The 19754-nt window shown below is 44.9% G+C and overlaps 1 protein-coding gene across 1 annotated transcript in view; it reads left to right on the forward strand.

Annotated features, from left to right (window-relative positions):
- The first annotated feature begins 212 nt into the window (after positions 1-212).
- Positions 213-19754, forward strand: part of LOC121287082 (beta-1,4-galactosyltransferase 2-like) — a 42062-nt gene continuing 22520 nt past the window's right edge. The window contains exon 1 of the mRNA XM_041204596.1: positions 213-443. Coding sequence (XP_041060530.1) covers positions 281-443 — 163 coding nt within the window. The 5' untranslated portion in view covers positions 213-280. The remainder of the gene's footprint in view (positions 444-19754) is intronic.

Consider the following 19754-nt stretch of genomic DNA (forward strand, 5'->3'; position numbering starts at 1 on the left):
GAGAAATGGTAACTGGGAGGGGAGAGTGTGTAAATGGGAGGAGAGAGAGACAGACAGAGACAGAGTGGGTGGTGGTTTTCGGCTGAGGTTCCGCCCAGCCGAGGGACGTGACAGAGAGCTGGAGGAGCCCCGGAGCGGAGAAGAGGGGAACAGAGGCTGGGATTGTGGAGCTGGAACAGAGACTGAGAGAATCCAAAGCAAAGGAAAGCTGCCCGGAGAGAGAACACAATTGTTTCCTGGTGTTTTTTTTTTCTTTTCCCCCTCCCCCTCTCTCAGACACATGATCGTGGGGGAAATGAGGTGGAAATTGTTGATGATGCTGTTCCTCTCCTGCCTGCTTGTCTGCCTCTGGCTTAATAACCTCAGCAGCAGCAGCTTGAGCCAGTGGAGAATCTATCAGCACTGGCAATGGAAAGAGACAAACCCCACAGCATCAAACACAGGTAGGTGAGGGGGAGAGAGATAGGCGGAGAGAGAGAGAGGGGGTGAGAGACGAGGAGAGGAAGAAGGTATGATAAGGTGAGGAGGGTGTGTGGCGTGAAGGGAGAGCAGAAATGGGGAAGGGGGGAGAGAGGTAGGGGTTTGAGGGGAGGGCAAGGGATGAGCTATCATCTTAGGGTTGCAATTCCTTCTTTCCACAGAAAATGGCTGTTATGACTGTGCATTATTTTTGGAATAGTTATAAACTCTCTACTATATGCGAGCTGAGAGACTAGGAGCTGTTTGCATGTCAATTTCTCCTTGCCCCTAAACAAATTTCCCTGGTAAATGATTGTAAAAAGAAATAGAATTTAACCTTTTTATCTTGCCTTTTCACCACATCCTCCCTCCCTCCCTCCCTCCCCCCCCAAAAAAACACACACGACTCAATACTATTGTGTTTAGTTACAAATTTCAATCCTTGTTTTAAAAAAAAATGTATTTGTAGGCTTCCTGGAACTAGGTTGCTATCTCATCTGACCAATTTTATATGAATCCTGTATTTTGACTCTCAGATTTAAGGTGGACTGTAATTATTTACACTTTGGGAGTTAATCTGGGATTTAAAGATGTTTTGACAATGAGTTAGCTTCTTCCTTGCCCCTTCCTCAGGGTGTAGTCGTAGTGTGAAGAAGTTTGCATAGCCAGTTTCCATAATAAGCGTGGGTGCAGGAACTTATAATGAAAATGTAAAAACTAAGGACAGAACGTATGCCTATAAAATGGCACTGGCTTTCTTTGGACCTTATCCCTCACCCTTTGACCCTACTTCACTTGCTCCTTATGCAATGCCATTGTCAGTCAACCAGTACAAATAACAATCTAAATACATGGAGGTGCACCTGTTCAATAAAATATCAAAAGCCTCAAATGGGTCTCCCTACTCCTACGTTTTGATATTGGAAAGCAAACAGTGACCAGACACCTGACCACAAAATCCAATGTAGTGCGAAGGGAGTGCTATCTTTCGGTTGAGGTGTTAAACCAAATCTGTCCTTTCAGGGTTTGGTGGGGAGGGGGCACGAAAAGAATTCCTATTTGCACCATTGCAAGGAAGTTCTCTCCAGTATTCTAGCAATTATCCCTCAATCAATGTTACTAAATACCAGATATCTGGGTCATTATCGTGTCGTTGTTTGTGGGAGCTTGCTGTGCCAATTGGTTGCCTAATTTCCTGCATTACAGCGACAGTACTTCATTGGCTGTGAAGCCTTCCGTGCTCAGTGGGCACCGCGGGGACTGGGGTATTTTGTTGACCCCTTTAATCACATTTTGATTTAAAGTTTGTAAGGTTCCTTTAAATTTTGTTCTTGGTTTTACAGCTGACCTGAATTAGGGGCTGTGCCTGATTTATCCCAATTTTTGATTTGGTTTAATTGGTTTCACTTAAAAGATTATTGGCTGTGAAGCACATTGGGCCAGCCTGTGGTTGTGTCAGGAGCTATTTAAATGCAAGTTCTCTTTTAATGCAAATACTGATTCACCAAGCTTCTTTTCTCATGGGCCTTGGGCAGGTGTCTTTAATGAAAGCATTTGCTGGTGTCTCTAATTCACAGGAACAAATCTAAAGCAAACATGATTATGTGCACTGCCTCCGTTTTACAATGACAGAGATATTCTGTTTGCTATTCCAGGTTCTGGTAATTGTATGTGTTTTTTTGGGAATGCCAGTGAACTCTTCACTTTCCTGTGACTACTACAAACCTTTATTGTCAACCATAAAATTAGTGCTAGGGATTAAAGCTGGGCTGTTCAGGGGTGTTATCAGGGACCACTTTTGACATTGGTTGACGTGTATTTATTTAAAAGGTAAATCATGTTTGACTAATTTCAGTGTGTTGCTGGAGCTTTTATAAATATTCAAAAGTTGTTTATAAAATACCAAATGATAGATTTGTTAGCAGAATCGATGCCCATGAGATTAAAGGGGTAGTTTTTCAGATTGGGTGGTATAGCTGTGATGACCCCAGGCCAGCATTGGGACCTCTGGTCTTTTTGAGTATGCCCAGATGACCTGGACTTGGGTAGATGGGACATCATTTCAAAGTTGCAGATGACTTGAAACTCTGGTAGTAACAGATTTCAGGACATACAGATGGTGAAATGGACAGACACGTGCATTGTCGAGATTTATGGCTCTTGTTAACACTCCTGGGAAGTCCCTTGGGAAGCTTTACTATGTTAAAGGCGCTGCATAAATGCAAGTGGTTGTTGTAGTACCAGTTTGGCTGTTTCTGACTGGCTTTGCCACAGGCTAGCGGTTTCCCCAGTAACTGATATTCCGCCATGGAATTTGTGCGTGCGGCAGAAGCTCTTCCTGTGTTGCTGCTAATGATTCTGATTCTCACTGGGTACAGATTCCACAGGTAATAACCACCTACCTGGCCCTCTGTATAAACAATTGATTTTAAAAAAAGAAAAAGTTTCATTTATACAGTGCCTTTCATGACATCCTAAAGTGCCTCTAGCCGGTTAAGTACTTGTCTCATCATTGTTATAATGTAGGACCAGCAAGATCACAGGAGTGTGATAATCAACAGGTAGTTTGAGATTTTTTTTCCCCAGTTTTTATTCTTTGGTGAGGTGTGGGCATCACTGGCAAGGCCAGCATTTGTTGCCCATCCCCAGTTGCCCTTGAACTGAGTGGCTTGCTCTGCCATTTCAGAGGGCAGTTCAGAGTCAACCACATTGTTTCGGGTTTGGAGTCACAAGTGAGCCAGACCAGATATGGACAGCAGATTTCCTTCCCTAAAGGGCATTAGTGAACCAGGTGGATTTTTATGACAATCGGTGATAATTTCATGGTCACCATTGTGTTATGTCAACATTTGGTTTTGCTGAGAGATGTTGGTTGAGGGATAAATATTGGTCCGTGACACTGGCGAGAACTCCACTGCTCTTCCTCGAATAGTGGCCATGAGACTATTCAGGTACATCTCTGAGGGTCGATAGGGCCTTCAGTTTAATGTCTCATCTATCAGATGGCAGCTCCAACAGGACAGCACTCCCACAGTTCAACATTTGGCAGTGTCAGTCTGGATTTTGTGTTCAGATCCCTGGAGTGGGGGCTTGAATCCACGATTTTGGAGGCAAGAGAGCTACACCCTGAGCCACAAGTGACACAAACATTATTATTTAATTGGAAAGATTCTCTTTTGCTTTTTTGGGCCTTTGTTGATTACTTTGGCATCTTTCAGTTTGATTGAGCCCAGGAGAAGTCCTTGCTGCCCATTGAGGAGTTTGGCATACGAACATATGAATTAGGAGCAGGAGTAGGCTACTCGGTCCCTCACACCTACTCCACCATTCAATATGATCATGGCTGATCTGACTGTAACTTCAACCCCTCATTCCTACCTACCCCCAGTAACCTTTCACCCTCTTGTTAATCAAGAATCTATCTAGCCCTACCTTAAAAATATTCAAAGACTCTGCTTCCATCGCCTTTTAAGGAAGAGAGTTCCAAAGACTATTGACCCTCTGAGAGAAAAATTTCTTCTCATCTCGATCTTAAATGAGCGATCCCTTATTTTTAAACAGCGACAAGGCAGACAACCTTAATGCCTCAACTGTAAACACAATGCACCAGTACTGCATCAAAATCTAAATTATGTGCCACATGCAAGCTGAAACGTTCTCAGCATGTCCATACAAGACAGTATATGGTGAAGTAAACTTTGTATTACCCAGTGCTCTACCAACCGGAATTCCCTACTAACTTGGAATTTCTGATGTTCCCCAACATGAATCGTCACTTTACCAACTGGATGCAGTTACAAAGTTATCTGGAACCCGTACCTGTACACTGTTATTTTATGCTTAAATTTATGTTTTAACGTACTGTTGAAAATGAGTTAAAAAGTATCCTGTTCTTTACTTCCAGAGTGCCTGCATGTTAGTTCATACTCCAGGTATTACACTCTACTCCGTTGGTAAATAGAACTCCCTGTTAACCTGTCAGTTTTGATTAACCGTCACCTCCTGTTCCCGCATGTGCCGGATAATAAAGATTTTACTGTACGTGGCGAGGTGGGGCACTGTGTGGGAAGGGAGGTAGCCTAGTGCCACGTGCTACCCACAAGCTGTGGAAATCTGGGCTGCGAGAACCAGGCCTGTTCATGTTTAAACTTCTGACTGATTTGTCCTGTTCGAATTTTGAAATGCTTGATAACAACCTCCTGGATTTTTTTTTTTTATTCACTCTTTCATGGGACGTGGGTGTCACTTGCAAGGCCAGTATTTGTTGCCCATCCCTAATTGCTCTTGAACTGAGTAGCTTGCTAGGCCATTTCAGAGGGCAGTTAAGAGTCAGTCTCATTTCTGTGTGGGGAGGGAGTCACATGTAGGCCAGACCGGGTAAGCACAGCAGATTTCCTTCCAGCCCGGACATTGGTGAATCAGATGGTTCCTTATGACAATCGATGATAGTTTCCTGCTCGCCATTGCTGAGACTAGCTTTATATTCCAGATCTATTAATTGAATTTAAATTCCACCAGCCGCCACGGTGGGATTTGCACCTGTGTCCCCAGAGCATTACCCTGGGCCCCTAGATTATTCGTCCAGTGACATTACCACTAACACCACCACCTCCCCAGAAGTCTCCCCAAGCTGGGCGAGGAAGGCGTTTGCATTATGTGCTTCTACATGATATGCAGCACCTGGCCTGTGTCCTCCACTGTCACGATTAAAGAGTTGGCATCCAGAATCACAGATTTACGGTGATTAGCACCAGCGCCAGAGGTGACATGAGGCAAAACTTTTTTACACAATGAGAGTTTACGATTTGGATAGGCCTTATTTAATTGGTGACGGGTGTGGCTAGTTTGCCATTGACGTGCTATGGATGGCACAGCAAGTTGTTGTGATCAGGAATGTGCTACCCGAATGGGCGGTGGAAGCAAATTCAATAGTAACTTTCAAATTGACTAAATACTTAAAGAAGAGACTGCAGTGGTACAAAGATAAAGCAGAGGGGCAGTGGGGGTATCCAGCAGTGAAACCAATTGGATAGCTCATTCAAAGATCCAGCCCGGACATGATGGGCCAAATGGCCTCTTTCTATGTTATATCATCTTCTGTGATTCTACTTAGTCCTTGGCCACTCCAGTCCTGGCACGGATGATAAGTGTAGACGTAACATAATTCCAGAACATTTCTGTCCATATGCTGTCTCTGGTTGCACCTTAACTCTTGTGTACTGTGATAAAATTAATCTTCATATTAAGTAAGAAATGCTTTGAAAACTGACACTCTTCACTACTGCAAATGCAATAGCATGTGCAAAGCACGGTACCAAGATAATGCAGTGCAAAGTTATGTGGTTAATTGTCAACCAATGTCTACAAGCTGATTATCTCATCAGTGCATTGCTGTATGCATGTTGATGGCATTACCACAAATACACTTCAAAAAATGATATTTGGCCCCCTGAGCTGGTGAAAGACACTATAGAAATGCAAGTTCTTTTTTTTATAAACCATTCATGGATTCTTGTGAAGGTCAAACCAGACTCAAAGGGTGAAAGTAGCAACCCATGTAAATCACCTTAAAGTGACCCCTCTCCTCTGATTGAGAGAGGATTTGTGTCAGATCTTTGTGGGTTTTTTTTTTCAATTTGTTGAATCACAAGAGTTCGTGTTTTGCTGCTCCTGCAACGTGAGAGGCAAACTACAGGGAATGTTCTCATCCAGGAAGAGGAAGACTAATCGAGGTGGCACCCATGATTTGGACCCAATGTGATGAGAGATTTGAGATACCGGGTCTATTTTTGTCCATGCACAGAAGGCTAAGAGGAATTCAAAAATGATGAAAGGTTTTGATGGGATGTTTTGGATGGTGCGTGAGTGATGGCAGGGTAGGGAGGCATCTTTGTAAAAATATGTCACAGTACGATTGAGGGGAGGTTAGAAGGCATTGGGCAGAATCGTCTCAGATTTGCACCAATTGCAGGAGCAGGCGGGAAAGAGAATGTTTTACCCGCCAGCCACAATGGTGAGTTTGCACGGTGTGTCGTCTGCTTCCCGCCTCATTAATTATACAGCCACAGGAAACACGCCGTCTCACTGCTGGGCGGCCTCTGAATCACCCACCGTGCCGTTACCTCTCCGTTTCCTCACTCTGGGGGCTGTGCACACAGTTCTCAACGCATGCAGCCCAGGACTGCTCCAGTGAAAACATGGACCCAAAAGCCAGGAAGAGTTCAGTGACCCATCACTGGAAAGCCTTTTGGAGGCCCGTCATGTTGTCCCCCACCCCCCGCTCTGGCCGCAGGAGGTCCATCAGTCTCACCACTCTGGCTTGGTAGGTAGGTGGTGGCAGTGGTGGTCAGTGCCAACGCTGCGCAGAAGAGGTTGGCCATCCAGTGCAGATAGAGGATGAATGATCTCATCCATGCAGCCAGGGTATGGTAACCATCTCATCACTCTAAACTCAAACACTCACAAGCCCATCACACATCCACTGGCATCTCACTCACTGCCAGCTCAGGGGACATCACCTCTCACTCTCTCACACACACCCTCACGTCTCCATCTGGCCTCATCTCCTCTGGAGACTGCCTCCTCAGCCCTCACTATCTTGAGACCACTTGCACAGATCAACATGTGCCCCCACACACACCCTGGGATACCCTCCTTCCCCAGTACAGCCCTCACCCTGCAGCCTCTCCCCTTGCCTGAGGCCGCTTCTCCATCTTCCCCAAACAAGCCCCAGGCCTGCAGCCATTAAAAAGCCACCCCAGCCTTATGGCTGGTCTGCTGGGTAGAGACTTGCCCGTGAGACCCTGTAAAAGTGATGTGGTGCTGCCTGTGAAGCCTGGCGCTGATGACTGCAGGTGCTGCCCGAAGCAAGGTAGGCAAACAGACCTCGCCCTCGCAGTCCCGAGTGAAATGCAGCTCGCCAGGTGCATGTCACTTATGTACAGTTGTGAGACACGTTGGTGTGCAATCACGCCGATGTACCCGGATGATCCAGCATGGTGGGGGGGAATGATTCTGGTGAGCAGGGATTATATTGGTATGCAGGTGTATGAATATTAAGTTCCCGATGCCCAGCAGTGGGGAAACGCAGCCCGCCATTGACGGGCAGAGTGGATGATTGCAAACTGGTTTCATGACGGCGTGAAATCAATTTTTGGCCTTCCTGCCATATTGTCTGCTCACGCCCGCCATCATGCCCCATGCCAACAGACACACAGAATTCCACCTATTCCTTTACAAAATCATATAGCAGGGGGAGGTCATTTGGTCCATTGTAGCTGTGCTGGCTCTTTGAATCCACTATCCAATTAGTCCCACTCTCTACAGCCCAGCACATTTCCTCTATTCCAAGAATTTATCCAATTCACTTTTGAAAGTTAATACTGAATCTGTTAACACTGCCTTTTCAGGCAGCACGTTCCAGATCACAACACCTGACTGCATTTAAAAAAAAAAAAATCCTCACCTACCCCCTCTGCTTCTTTCAGCAATTAGCTTAAATCTCTGCTTTTTATTCATTTATGGAATGGGGGCTAGGCCAGCATTTATTGCCCATCCCTAATTGCCCTTGAGAAGGTGGTGATCGTCTTAAACCGCTCCATGTGGTGTAGGTACACCCTCAGTGCTGTTAGGGAGGAAGTTCCAGGATATTGACCCGGCAACAGTGAAGGAATGGCCGATATATTTCCGAGTCAGGATGGTGAGTGGCGTGGAGGGAAACTTCCAGGTAGTGGTGTTCCCATGTATCTACTGCCCTTGTCCTTCTAGGTGGTAGCAGTTGTGGGTTTGGAAGCTGCTGCGTAAGGAACCCTGGTGTGTTTCTACAGTGCATTTTGTAAATGGTACACTCTGCTGCTACTGTTCATTGGTGGTGGAGACGATGAATGTTTTTGGAAGGGGTGCCAATGAAGCAGGTTGCTTTGTCTTGGAAGATGTCAAGCTTCTTGAGTGTTGTTGGAGCTGCACTCATCCAGGCAAGTCGGGAGTATTCCATTACACTCCTGACTTGTGCCTTGTAGATGGGTGGACAGGGTTTGGGAAATCAGGAGGTGAGGTACTTACTGCAGAATTCCTAGCATCTGACCTGTTCTTGTAGCCACAGTATATGTGTCTTTGGTGGTGTGAATGATACTTGCCAAACCTGGATATTGTCCGGGTCTTGCTGCATTTGGACATGGACTGCTTCAGTATCTGAGGAGTCACAAATGATGCTTAACATTGTGCAATCATCAGCGAACATCCCCACTTCTGACCTTATGTTGGAAGGAAGGTCATTGATGAAACGGCTGATGATGGTAGGACTGAGGCGCTACCCTGAGGAACTCCTGCAGTGATGTCCCAGAACTGAGATGGTTGACCTCCAACAATCACATCCATCTTCCTTTGTGCAAGGTTTGACTCCAGCCGATGGAGTGCTTTTCCTCCTGATTCCCATTGACTCCAGTTTTGCCAGGACTCCTTGATGTCACACTCGGTCACGTGCAGCCTTGATGTCAAGGGCAGTCACTCTCACCTCACCTCAGGAGTTCAGCTCTTTTATTCATGTTTGAACCAAGGCTGTATTAAGGTCAGAAGCTGAGCGACCCTGGCAAAGCCCAAACTGAGCATCAGTGAGCAGGTTATTGTTAAGCAAGTGCCGCTTGATAGCACTGTTGATGACCCCTTCCACTACTTACCGATGATCGAGAGTAGACTGATGGGGTGACAATTGGCCGGGTTGGATTTCTCCTGCTTTTTGTGTACAGGACATTACTGGGCAATTTTCCACATTGCTGGGTAGATGCCAGTGTTGTAGCTGTACTGGAACAGCTTGGCTAGGGGCACGGCAAGTTCTGGAGCACCAGTCTTCAGTACTATTGCCGGAATATTGTCAGGGCACATAGTATTTGCAGTGTCTCGATATCACTTGGAGTGAATCGAATTGGCTGAAGACTGGAGTCTGTGATGCTGGGGACCACCAGAGGAAGCCGAGATGGATCACCCACTCAATACTCCTGGCTGAAGATTGTTGTGAATGCTTCAGCCTCATCTTTTGCACTGATGTGCTGGGCTCCTCCATCATTGACGATGGGGCTATTTGTGGAGCTTGCTCCTCCAATGAGTTGTTTAATTGTCCACCAGCACTCAGGACTGGATGTGGCAGGACTGCAAAGCTTAGATTTTATCCATTGGTTGAGGGATCACATAGCCCTGTCTATCACTTACCACGCACGCAAGTAGTCCTGTGTTGTAGCTTCACCAGGTTGACACCTCATTTTAAGGTATGCCTGGTGCTGCTCCTGGCATGTCCTCCTGCAGGGTTGATTCCCTGGCTTGATGGTAGTGGTAGAGTGGGGGATATGCTGGCCATGAGGTTACAGATTGCGGTTGAGTACAATTCTGCTGCTGCTGGTGGCCCACAATGCCTCATGGATGCCCAGTCTTGAGTTGCTAGATCTTCTGATTACTGACTGTCCTACCACTGGAAACAGTTTCTCTTTAGCTATTCTAATCAAAACTCTTTCATAATTTTTGAACATCTCTATTAAATCTCCCTTAACTGTCTTCGCTCAAAGGAGAACAGTCCCAGCAACCCCAGTCATCATTACTTGAGGAATGCTTGACGACAGGGAGCTCTTGAAGCTGATATCATTACAACTTTTAAGGTGTGACTAGGTCAACATCTTGGAATACTCCAAGCAGTGTGGAGAAAGCAGGGAAGTGGGATTAGTTTTGGCTTCTGCTGGGAAAGACCTAGCATAATCACGATGGGCTAAATGGCTCCTCATGTGCAGGGATAAGACCTTGTGCTGTCGTAGGGTTTGATGTAGCTTTAGCTGTGTGAACTTTGTTGTCACTTCTGTGCAGTTGGCATCGAATGTGTTCAATCTTTTTCAATCAGTATTAAGGACTCTCCAGTCTCCGTCAATAAATATGCTTTTATATTGTGCTGATCCTATCATATGTAACCTTCTTATCAAACTGCTGCCACCTCACCTGGGATCACATCACCTCCCAAACCAAGAACTCTACCACCCAAACGAACAAGGGCAGCAGACACTTGGGAACATCACCATCTGCAGGTTCTTCTCCAAGTCACATAAACCATCCTGACTTACGACATATGTTGGCTGTTCCTTCATTGTCGCTGGGTCAAGATTTGGAGACTCCTGACTTTACAGCACCTCTGGGAGCCCCTTCACCCCAGGGAAAACAGTGGTTCAAGAAGGCAGCCCACTACCATTTTCTCAAGGATGATGAGGATTGGGCCTTGCCAGTGGCGTTTATATGCTTTAGAATCATAGAAGTTTACAGCATGAAAGGAGACCATTTGTCCCATCGTTTCTCTGCCAGATGACAAGTAGCTATCTGACCTATCCTACTTTCCAGCTCTTGGTCTGTAGCTCTGTAGCTTACAGCACTTCAAGCGCATATCCAAGTCTTTTTTTTAATGAGATTCCTTTACCACTTTTACAGACATTGGCCAGAATTTTGACCTTGATGGGCGGGCAGGCCCCACAGGCTCGCGGCAGGGGGGGCAGCCAAACTCCGCTGCTGAAACAGGGCCGGCCGCCATTTTATGTGGGCGGGCCAATTAAGGCCCGCTCAGTGTGATGCCCAGCGGGAAGCACTATGCACTTCCAGTGCGGGGAGGGGTTCCCCATCTGTCAAACTGCGCGCACTGCTCCCTGAGACTAAGTGCTGTCTCAGGAAGAGCGCTGAATGTTTAAAAAACTTTAAAAATAGAGAAAGAAAAGCATTACCAACATGTCCTCCTTATGTGACACTGTCACACAAGATGGGACATGTTAATAACTGTGAGTGAAACTTTAATAAACTTATTAAAAACTGAGATGAAACCAGAAGCCCGCCGGGGCTCCTGGCCTGCCCACCAGCCTTAAGGTTGGACGGGCAGGTCTTTCAATGAGCTTAATGATCCTGTCAGTGGCCTCAATTGGCCATTGACAGGTCGGCGGGCGAACAGCTGATTTCGCTGTCCACCCACCTTCCTAAAAATTTAAATGGGCCAGGATGACGTCGGGTGTTCCTCCCAACGTCATCCCGTGTCATTTTCCCATCAGTGAGTGGGTCCCATCCCCAAATCACCGACGGGAAAATTCTGGCCATTGAGCTTGAGATCCCCATCTCCATTTCATTGAAAGTATTTCTCCTCAACTCCCCTCTAATCTTTCTGCCGATCCCCGGTTATTGACCTATTTACTAAGTGAAAGGGGTCCTTCCAATCCACTCTACCTAGACCCCTAATATAAGAAAAACCGAATACTGTGGTTGCTGGAGACCTGAAATAAAAACTGTGTGGGAAAAACTCAACAGATCTGGCAGCATCTATGGAGAGAAAAACAGAGTTAACGTTACAGGTCCAATTCTTCAGAACCATCTAGACCCCTAGTTATTTTATACACCTCAATTAAATCTCCTCAATTAGCCTCCTCTGTTCCAAGGAAAACAACCCCAGCCTATCCCCACGTAGCTGAAGTTCTCTGGTCCAGGCAACGTCCTTGTAAATCTCCTCTGTACCCTCTTCAGTGTAGGTCACATCTGTAGTGGGTTGACCAGAACTGCATGTGTAACTTGCCTTCTCTTTTATTGTTTGCCTTGGCTAATAAAAGAAAGTATCCCGTTTGCCTTTCTGACCTTATCTATCTCTCCAGTCACCTTCAGCGATCTGTGGGCATCGACTCCAAGGTTCCTTTGTTCCTCTACACCTCTCGGTATCCTACCATTTATTGTGTTTCCCCGGAAAATGAATGTTTTAAAAAGAAGCCACGAAGAGCCAAACCTGTCCCCTTTTTTTACACTGGTGCACCAGAACTCCCTTTTGGCTCTCAGCACACGTGCAAAGCTTCTGCTTATGTAACCTGTCAACATACCAACAACATGGTGTTAGTGTGATAGTGGCAGTGGTAGTGTGTTGCCGTGCACTTAGGAAGTCGGAATTCCTGTGGCAAAATGCACTGTTTACATGCATATTGTGGTCTGGAGCTATGAATAGTGATGGTAGAGGCTCCAATATTCTTCCCATTACATGGCTGACCAGGAACCTCACCCGTTTACTACCTGCCATTGGTGTGTGTTGGAAGGATTTACAAGTTGTTTGGCCACATTATGAACGTACCTTCCTTGGCCACCAAATCCTGGAGTGGGACTTGAACCCGAAGCTTGTGACTCAGAGGCAAGGACCCACTGCACCACAAGACCTCCTACAAACAATGTAAAAAGTGCTCAGTAATTTCCTTTTGTCTCACTTTACTGCAAAGGGATTTGAGTACAGGGACAAGGAAGGCCTGCTGCAGTTGTATAGAGTCTTGGTGAGACTACACCAGGAGCATTGTGTGCAGTTTTGACTTCCTTACCTAGGGAAGGATACCCTGGCCACAGAGGGAGTGCAACAAAGGTTCATCAGAATTATCCTGTGGATATAGTCTCAGATTGGAGGTAGGCCTTTTAGAACCAAGAAGAGGAGGAATTTCTTCAGTCAGAGGGTGGTGGATCTTTGGAATTCTCTATTCCAGAGGGCTGTGGATGGCTGACTCATTGAGTACGTTCAAAGCAGAGGTCGATAGATTTCTAGATACCAATGACATCAAGGGACACAGGGATAGTGTGGGAAGATGGCCTTGAAGTAGAAGATCAACCATGATCTAGTTAAATGGAAGAGCAGGCTCAAGGGGCCAAATGGCCTATGTTTCTATCCCACAGCTCGTGCCTTCTAGTGATTGGTGAATGTACTGTGGTGAAGACAGATCCAATTGTGGCTTTCAAAACAAATTGGGTAATTACCTTAAGGGAAAAGTTTTTCAGGCTACAGGAAAATGGTGTGGGAGTGGGACTAGCTGAGTTGCTTATGCAGAGAGCTGGCACTGACATAACGGGCTGAATGGCCTCCTATCTCTAAACCACTCTATACCTAACTCGGAATACATTTCAGCAGCAAGTGAACCATTTATGTATTTCTGTGAACAATTTGAAAAGTTATTGGAGATCATATGATTTCCTTTTTCTTTTCCAGCTCCTCTTATCTAGTGTTTTTGTTTCTCCACTGGGAATGAATGTTGTTTTTATTCTGTCTCATTTAATCTAGTCAGCAAGAACACTGTACTCTACAAAGCTGTTGTTATTGTGTTCCAGTTAAAACTGTTTTTCACATGATGAATAATTACTGCAAGTAGATGGTGCAGGAAATCCAAATGAGGTGTTTCACTAATCTTTTGTTGTGGATCGTAATACAACCAAGGCCTTGTTCATAGGAATTATCTACAATACTGTCATTAGGAACAGGAGGAGGCTATTCATCCCCTCAAACCTCTTCCACCCATTCAATTAAATCATGACTGATCTGCACTTTAACTCCATTTACCTTCCTTTGCTCCATGTCCCTTGACATCCTTATCCAAGAAAAATCTCAGTCTTGAAAATTTCAACTGATTTCTCTGGGTATCCAAAGTCTTTTGGGGAGTCAGGTGGGGGATGAGTGCGGGGGGAGGATGGGGCTTTTTGTGTGAGAGGGTAAAAGTGCTTCCTCATTTTATTTCTGAATGGCCTAGTTCTAATTTGAGGTTCCGTTACTAGAGGAAATAGGATAGATACAGAGAAACCATTGAATCCTTATTACTAATCTCACTAATGGTGACCGTAACAACTATCATCAATTGTCACAAAACCCATCTGGTTCACTAATGTCCTTTAGGGAAAGAAATCTGCTGTTCTTACCTGGTCCAGCCTATATGCTACTCCAGACCCACAGCATGTGGTTGACTCTTAACTGCCCTTTGAAATGGCCTAGCAAGCTACTCAGTTCAAGGACATTTAGGGATGGGTAACAAATGCTGGCCTTGCCAGCAATGCTCACATCCTGTGAAAGAATATGTAAAAAAAAATTAATAGTTTTAACTCAGGAACCAATAGATTTTTGTTAGTCAACGTTATTAGTTTTACAATGATAAATGGGGGACGTGTAGATCTGGAGGATCCCTACCTTGAGGCTATGGGCTGAGCAGAGGAGTGGAACTACTTGTATAGTTCATTCAAAAAATTGGCACAATTATGATAGGCTGAATGTCATTGTTATGTGCTGTAAGATCTTAGGATTCTATGAATGCCAACAGCTCACAAAGTGGCACCATTAAGCCCAGAATGATAGATGCAATTGATGTTAATTCATTGATGCTGCTATTCCTAACTTGAGAATTGGATTCTAGAGATGACCCTGTACTCAATTCTGATGTTTTGCGAACCATGAGAGAGCCACTGAGTCCAACTAAATTACGCTACCTGGGGTCTGGTGTAAAATTGGTTTTCATCCCAGGTTTAAAGTGGCCAACAACGTAGTCCATGTGGCTAACTTAACCCATTTGGAATCTTCCTTGGCAGTTCATCCAGTTTTATATAGGAACAGGAGGAGGCCTGTTCTACCATTCAATGAAATCATAACTGTTCTGCATCCTAACTCAGTTTGGCCCCATATCCACTAATAACGTTGACTAACAAAAATCTATTGGTTCCCGAATTAAAACTATTAATTTTTTTTTTACACATTCTTTCACATGGGCATTGCTGGCAAGGCCAGCATTTGTTACCCATCCCTAATTGTCCTTGAACTGAGTAGCTTGCGAGGCCATTTCAATGGGCAATTCAGAGTCAACCACATTGCTGTGGGTCTGGAATCGCATATCGGCCAGACCAGGTAAGGACAGCAGATTTCCTTCCCTAGAGGACATTAGTGAACCAGATGGGTTTTGTGACAATCGATGATAGTTGTTATGGTCACCATTACTGAGACTAGCTTAATATTACAGATTTAATTAATTGAATTTAAATTCCACAAGTTGCTATCGTGGGATTTGAACCTATGTCCCCAGAGCATTTTGTGGGAGAAAGTTCCACATTTTACGGCACTTCTACCAACCCTTTGCATTTTTTATTTATTCATGGGGTGAGAGGGTCGTTGGCTAGGCCAGCATGAAGAAATATTTCATAATTTCTCTCCTGAATGACCTGGCTTTGATTTTCAGGTTGTTATCTTTTCCTAGACTCTCCCACTAGTGTAAATAGTTTCTCTCTATCTACCCTATCAATTTGTTTTAAAATTCTAAAAAAAAAACCTCAGCCCAGTTACCATTGACTAGGTGTTCGACACACTTGTCAAAAGAAGAAATAACTTTGATATTGTAAATTTTATTATAAATTTATATAACGTCTTTCTTCGTCTCATGACATTCCAGAGTGCTTTACAGTCAAAGTACTTTTGAAGGGTAGTCATTGTTTGTAATGTGGGAAATGCGACAGCCAACTTGCGCACAGGAATGTGACTATTTGTTTTGGTGATTGGCTGAGGAATAAATATTCGCCAAAGACACCAGAGAGAACTGCTCTGCTTTCCTTCAAATAGTGTCATGGGATCTGTCATGTTATTATAAGGATATAATCCTTGGGCTTATTTACTGTACAAGACACAAGGCACCAATCACTCATAAGGGATTGGGTAAATACATTGTGGGTTCATTTTATTAAGACTAGGCACATGTGAACAGTCATGCATAGGTGTAAAGCTTGAAGGCATCAGAGCTGTGTCTGTGCTCTGCTCAAAGCAACAATGAAACTAAGACTCGATAACATTACACATTTCCCTTCTGGTGATGTCATGCTGATACCCCTTAAAGGCATATTCCAACATCCCCCCCCTTTAAAAATGTTTTCTCCCTTCTAAAGAAGAATGTTCCAAAGCAGTGTAACTATTGACAATACATGTTACCATTACATAATGCATAGAACTGATAAATCTGAGTCTTTAAAGCATAAAGGTAATCTGAAGGTATGCTGATAGTTTCACAATAGTAGTTTTCGCCATGGTCTTCCATGTCTGTGAATACATGTTTTTAGAATTCACAGAGGTAGTATGTTGTCATTTGCCCCTGTGTCAATCTTGGCCAATAATGACTAGTTAGCAACTTTCCTAGGGCAGATCATTTGAATCTTGGCAAACACTTCAGAAGATGTGATTGCATCTATGGTTTCCACAAGATTGATAGTGTGAAACATGTGCGCTCAGTTCTTCATTTCACTGTGCATATCATCGTCATTTTCTGGTTTGTCAATCACCTCATGTATATGTTTCTGACAGGATACTGGGTGGTCGTTCTTATTGCCAGCAAGTGCCGGTTGTGTACAGTCTGTTTGGGTCAGTGCTTGGCTCTTTGTAGCTGCATCAGCCTTTGCTCTAGTGCACTGCCGCTGCCAGTGGCCCTTTCTGTCACATGCCTTGCAGAACAGATGAAATGCTGGCATTTCTTTGGTACATGCAGAAGGCCACACCCTCCACATGTCTTGTTAGGTTTGGGTGTTCTTGTGAGTGCATCAACAATTGGGATAGTATTTAGGAACTGTAGATTCCAGCCTAAGGCTCAATCTAGTGATATCATGCTGATATTCCTTAAAGGCACATCACGGCAGGATCTATTACATCTCCCTGATGGGGCAGGTGAGATCATTGGCTTAACGTTTAATTAAAATGACAGCACCTCCGCCATGCATCGCTCCCTCAGCACTGCCCTGAATCATTGGCCCAGACTATGTGCCAAGTCTCTGGGGGGTTTTGAGTTACACAACCTCTGACTGTGAGGCAAGAGTGCCATGGCCAACCATGAAGGGACGCTAAACTTGTTATTGTTCCTGGTAAAGGAAGGGGTGAATCAGCCAGTGTTCCCTTGCTCCGAACGACCAAACAGTTACCAGCACTAGGAAGTACACAGCCATGGACATTGGCAGAGGAAAGGTTTGGACTGTGGTACTGTCTCCAGCACTCCCTCCCAGAATTGAATAGCTCACTGGGAATCACTGAATGGACTTGCACATGAGAACCTTGGCCATGGGAGGTGGCACCATATGTGGCGTGTTCACCGGAGCCTGTGCCATCAGAGGAGCATGGAAGAAATTGGCAGAAGCAAATTCCTTGCGGGAAAACATAGACAATGAACACATTGACAAAATGCAAAACTAACTTTCTTACATCAAGCAAGCATAACTTAATCTCACAGAGTTGAATCTTTAATTCAAGAGCTTATTGGGTGTGCGACAGGTGTATTTATGAAAGATCATATAACTCTTTAAACATTCAGCAATCCATGAAAGAATTTCTGTTTTAATGGCGCTATGTAATACTGTCAATAGGAACCCGAGACTGTGTCCCCAGGCTGCCTCCAGCAATGTCTTTGAGTCTGTGCTGAAATGAATAAGATGGAAAAAATAAAACCATGCATTTATATACCATCTTTCACAACATTCGGAGTCCCAGAGTACTTTACAGCACTTTTAATATAGTCACTGTTGTAATATAAGAAACATGGCAGCCAATTTACACACAACAGGCTCCCACAAACAGCAATATTAATGACAAGATGATGTTTTTGTGATGTTGATTGAGAGATGAGTGTTGGCCAAGGCACCAGGAGATCTCGTCTGCTCTTCAAAATAGTGACTGTGGGATCTTATCTGTCCACCTGAGAGGGCAGACGGGGCCTAGGTTTAACGTCCCATTAGCACATTTCTTAGCTAAAATCACCATCGTCAACACCTCTTTGTCCTTTTTGTCAATGACATCTTTTGGCGATCTCCACCTATCAGTGGCCCTCTATCCAGCTCTACCTGTCCCATGCCCCCTTAAACCAGCTTATATTTCACCTCTCTTCTATTTTTACTTAGTTTTGATGAAGTGTCATTCGGACTTGAAATGTTAAATGTATCCCTCTCCGCAGATGCTGTCAGACCTGCTGAGTTTTTCCAGGTATTTTTGCTTTTGTCCTCGATTTAACATCCCATCTGAAAGTGCAGCACTCCCTCGGTACTGCACTGGAGTGTCAGCCTAAGTTCTGGAGCGGAACTTAAACCCGTGACCTTCTAACTCAGGCAAGCATGCTACCCGCTGAGCCAAGTCTGATGCTTCACACAAGCCCAGAGCCTGTGGCAAAGCTTTCAGGAAAGGAGAACAGAAAAGGGACTCAATACCCACAAATAGCTTTTGTGAAGCTGTGCAGTGTTTGTATCCCCCCCCCCCCCCGATTGATCTGCTCCTTCCAGCTATCGTACAAAGAGGCTACAATGCATTAAATCGTTATCAGAACCGAGATAGTCTTGTCTGCTCTTAAATGTATTTAAGGTCACATACTTCTGGAGGATAAGGAAATGGTGCTGTAATCCTTACAGTTAATACCCTGGCACATTGTGCAGCGGCACTGCATGGCCTGCGTTTTAAATAGAATGAGCTGTCAGCCTGGGACCGTATTAATCATTCACTGTTCCTATCCCCCTGCCTTTACTGTGACTGGAGGGAAGGGTGAAAGTCCAAAACAGTAATTAGCATCAAGCTGTCAGCACCTTTTGTACAAAGGGAGCACTGTGTTCTGTGAGGGCCCTGAGTATTCTTTTGTTGCTGTGCTTCGTTCTCAGGATGTGGGATTTGCTGGCTAGGCCAGCAGTTATTGCCCATGCTGAGAAGTTGAAACACAGCCAGCACAGGAATAGGCTATTCAGATCCAGCTGATCAGTACGGCTACTGATGCTCCACTCGAGTCTCCTCCAGCCATATTTGGGCATTCTGCAAGAAAGCAGGTACAACCTAATTTTATAATATAAATTGCTTGTTCCCCCCTAACCCTTTGACTCCCCAGATTGCAGATCAGACATGGATAGAGACCCCCCACCGAGATTGAATCCACTTGATGCATTGTAGCCTCTTTGTACAATAGCTGGAAGGCAGCAGATCAATCGGGGGGTGGGGGGGAGGATACAAACACTGCACAGCTTCACAAAAGCTATTTGTGGGTGTTGAGTACCTTTTCTGTTCTCCTTTCCTGAAAGCTTTGCCACAGGCTCTGTGCTTGAGTGAAGCATCAGACTTGGCTCAGCGGTAGCATGCTTGCCTGAGTCAGAAGGTCACGGGTTTAAGTTCCGCTCCAGAACTTAGGCTGACACTCCAGTGCAGTACCGAGGGAGTGCTGCACTTGCAGGTGGGACGTTAAACTGAGGCCCCGTCTGCCCTCTCCGGTGGTTGTAAAAGATCCCACAGCCACTATTTCAAAGACGGGCAGAGGAGTGTGAGAAAACACAAGGTTGGACAGTAACCTGATAGTGGTTTTTAAGATTATGTCAGGGTTCAATAGAAAGGATGTAGAGAAGATGTTTCCATTCTCAGGGAAAGAAATTTTGAGCCATAGTATAAGATAGTCACTAATAAACCCAGTCGGGAATTCGGGAGAAATTTCTTTACCCAGAGAGTGGTCAGAATGTGGAACTCGCTACCA

Source organism: Carcharodon carcharias, chromosome 14, assembly GCF_017639515.1.
Source record: "Carcharodon carcharias isolate sCarCar2 chromosome 14, sCarCar2.pri, whole genome shotgun sequence".
In the NCBI taxonomy this organism is placed as follows: domain Eukaryota; kingdom Metazoa; phylum Chordata; class Chondrichthyes; order Lamniformes; family Lamnidae; genus Carcharodon; species Carcharodon carcharias.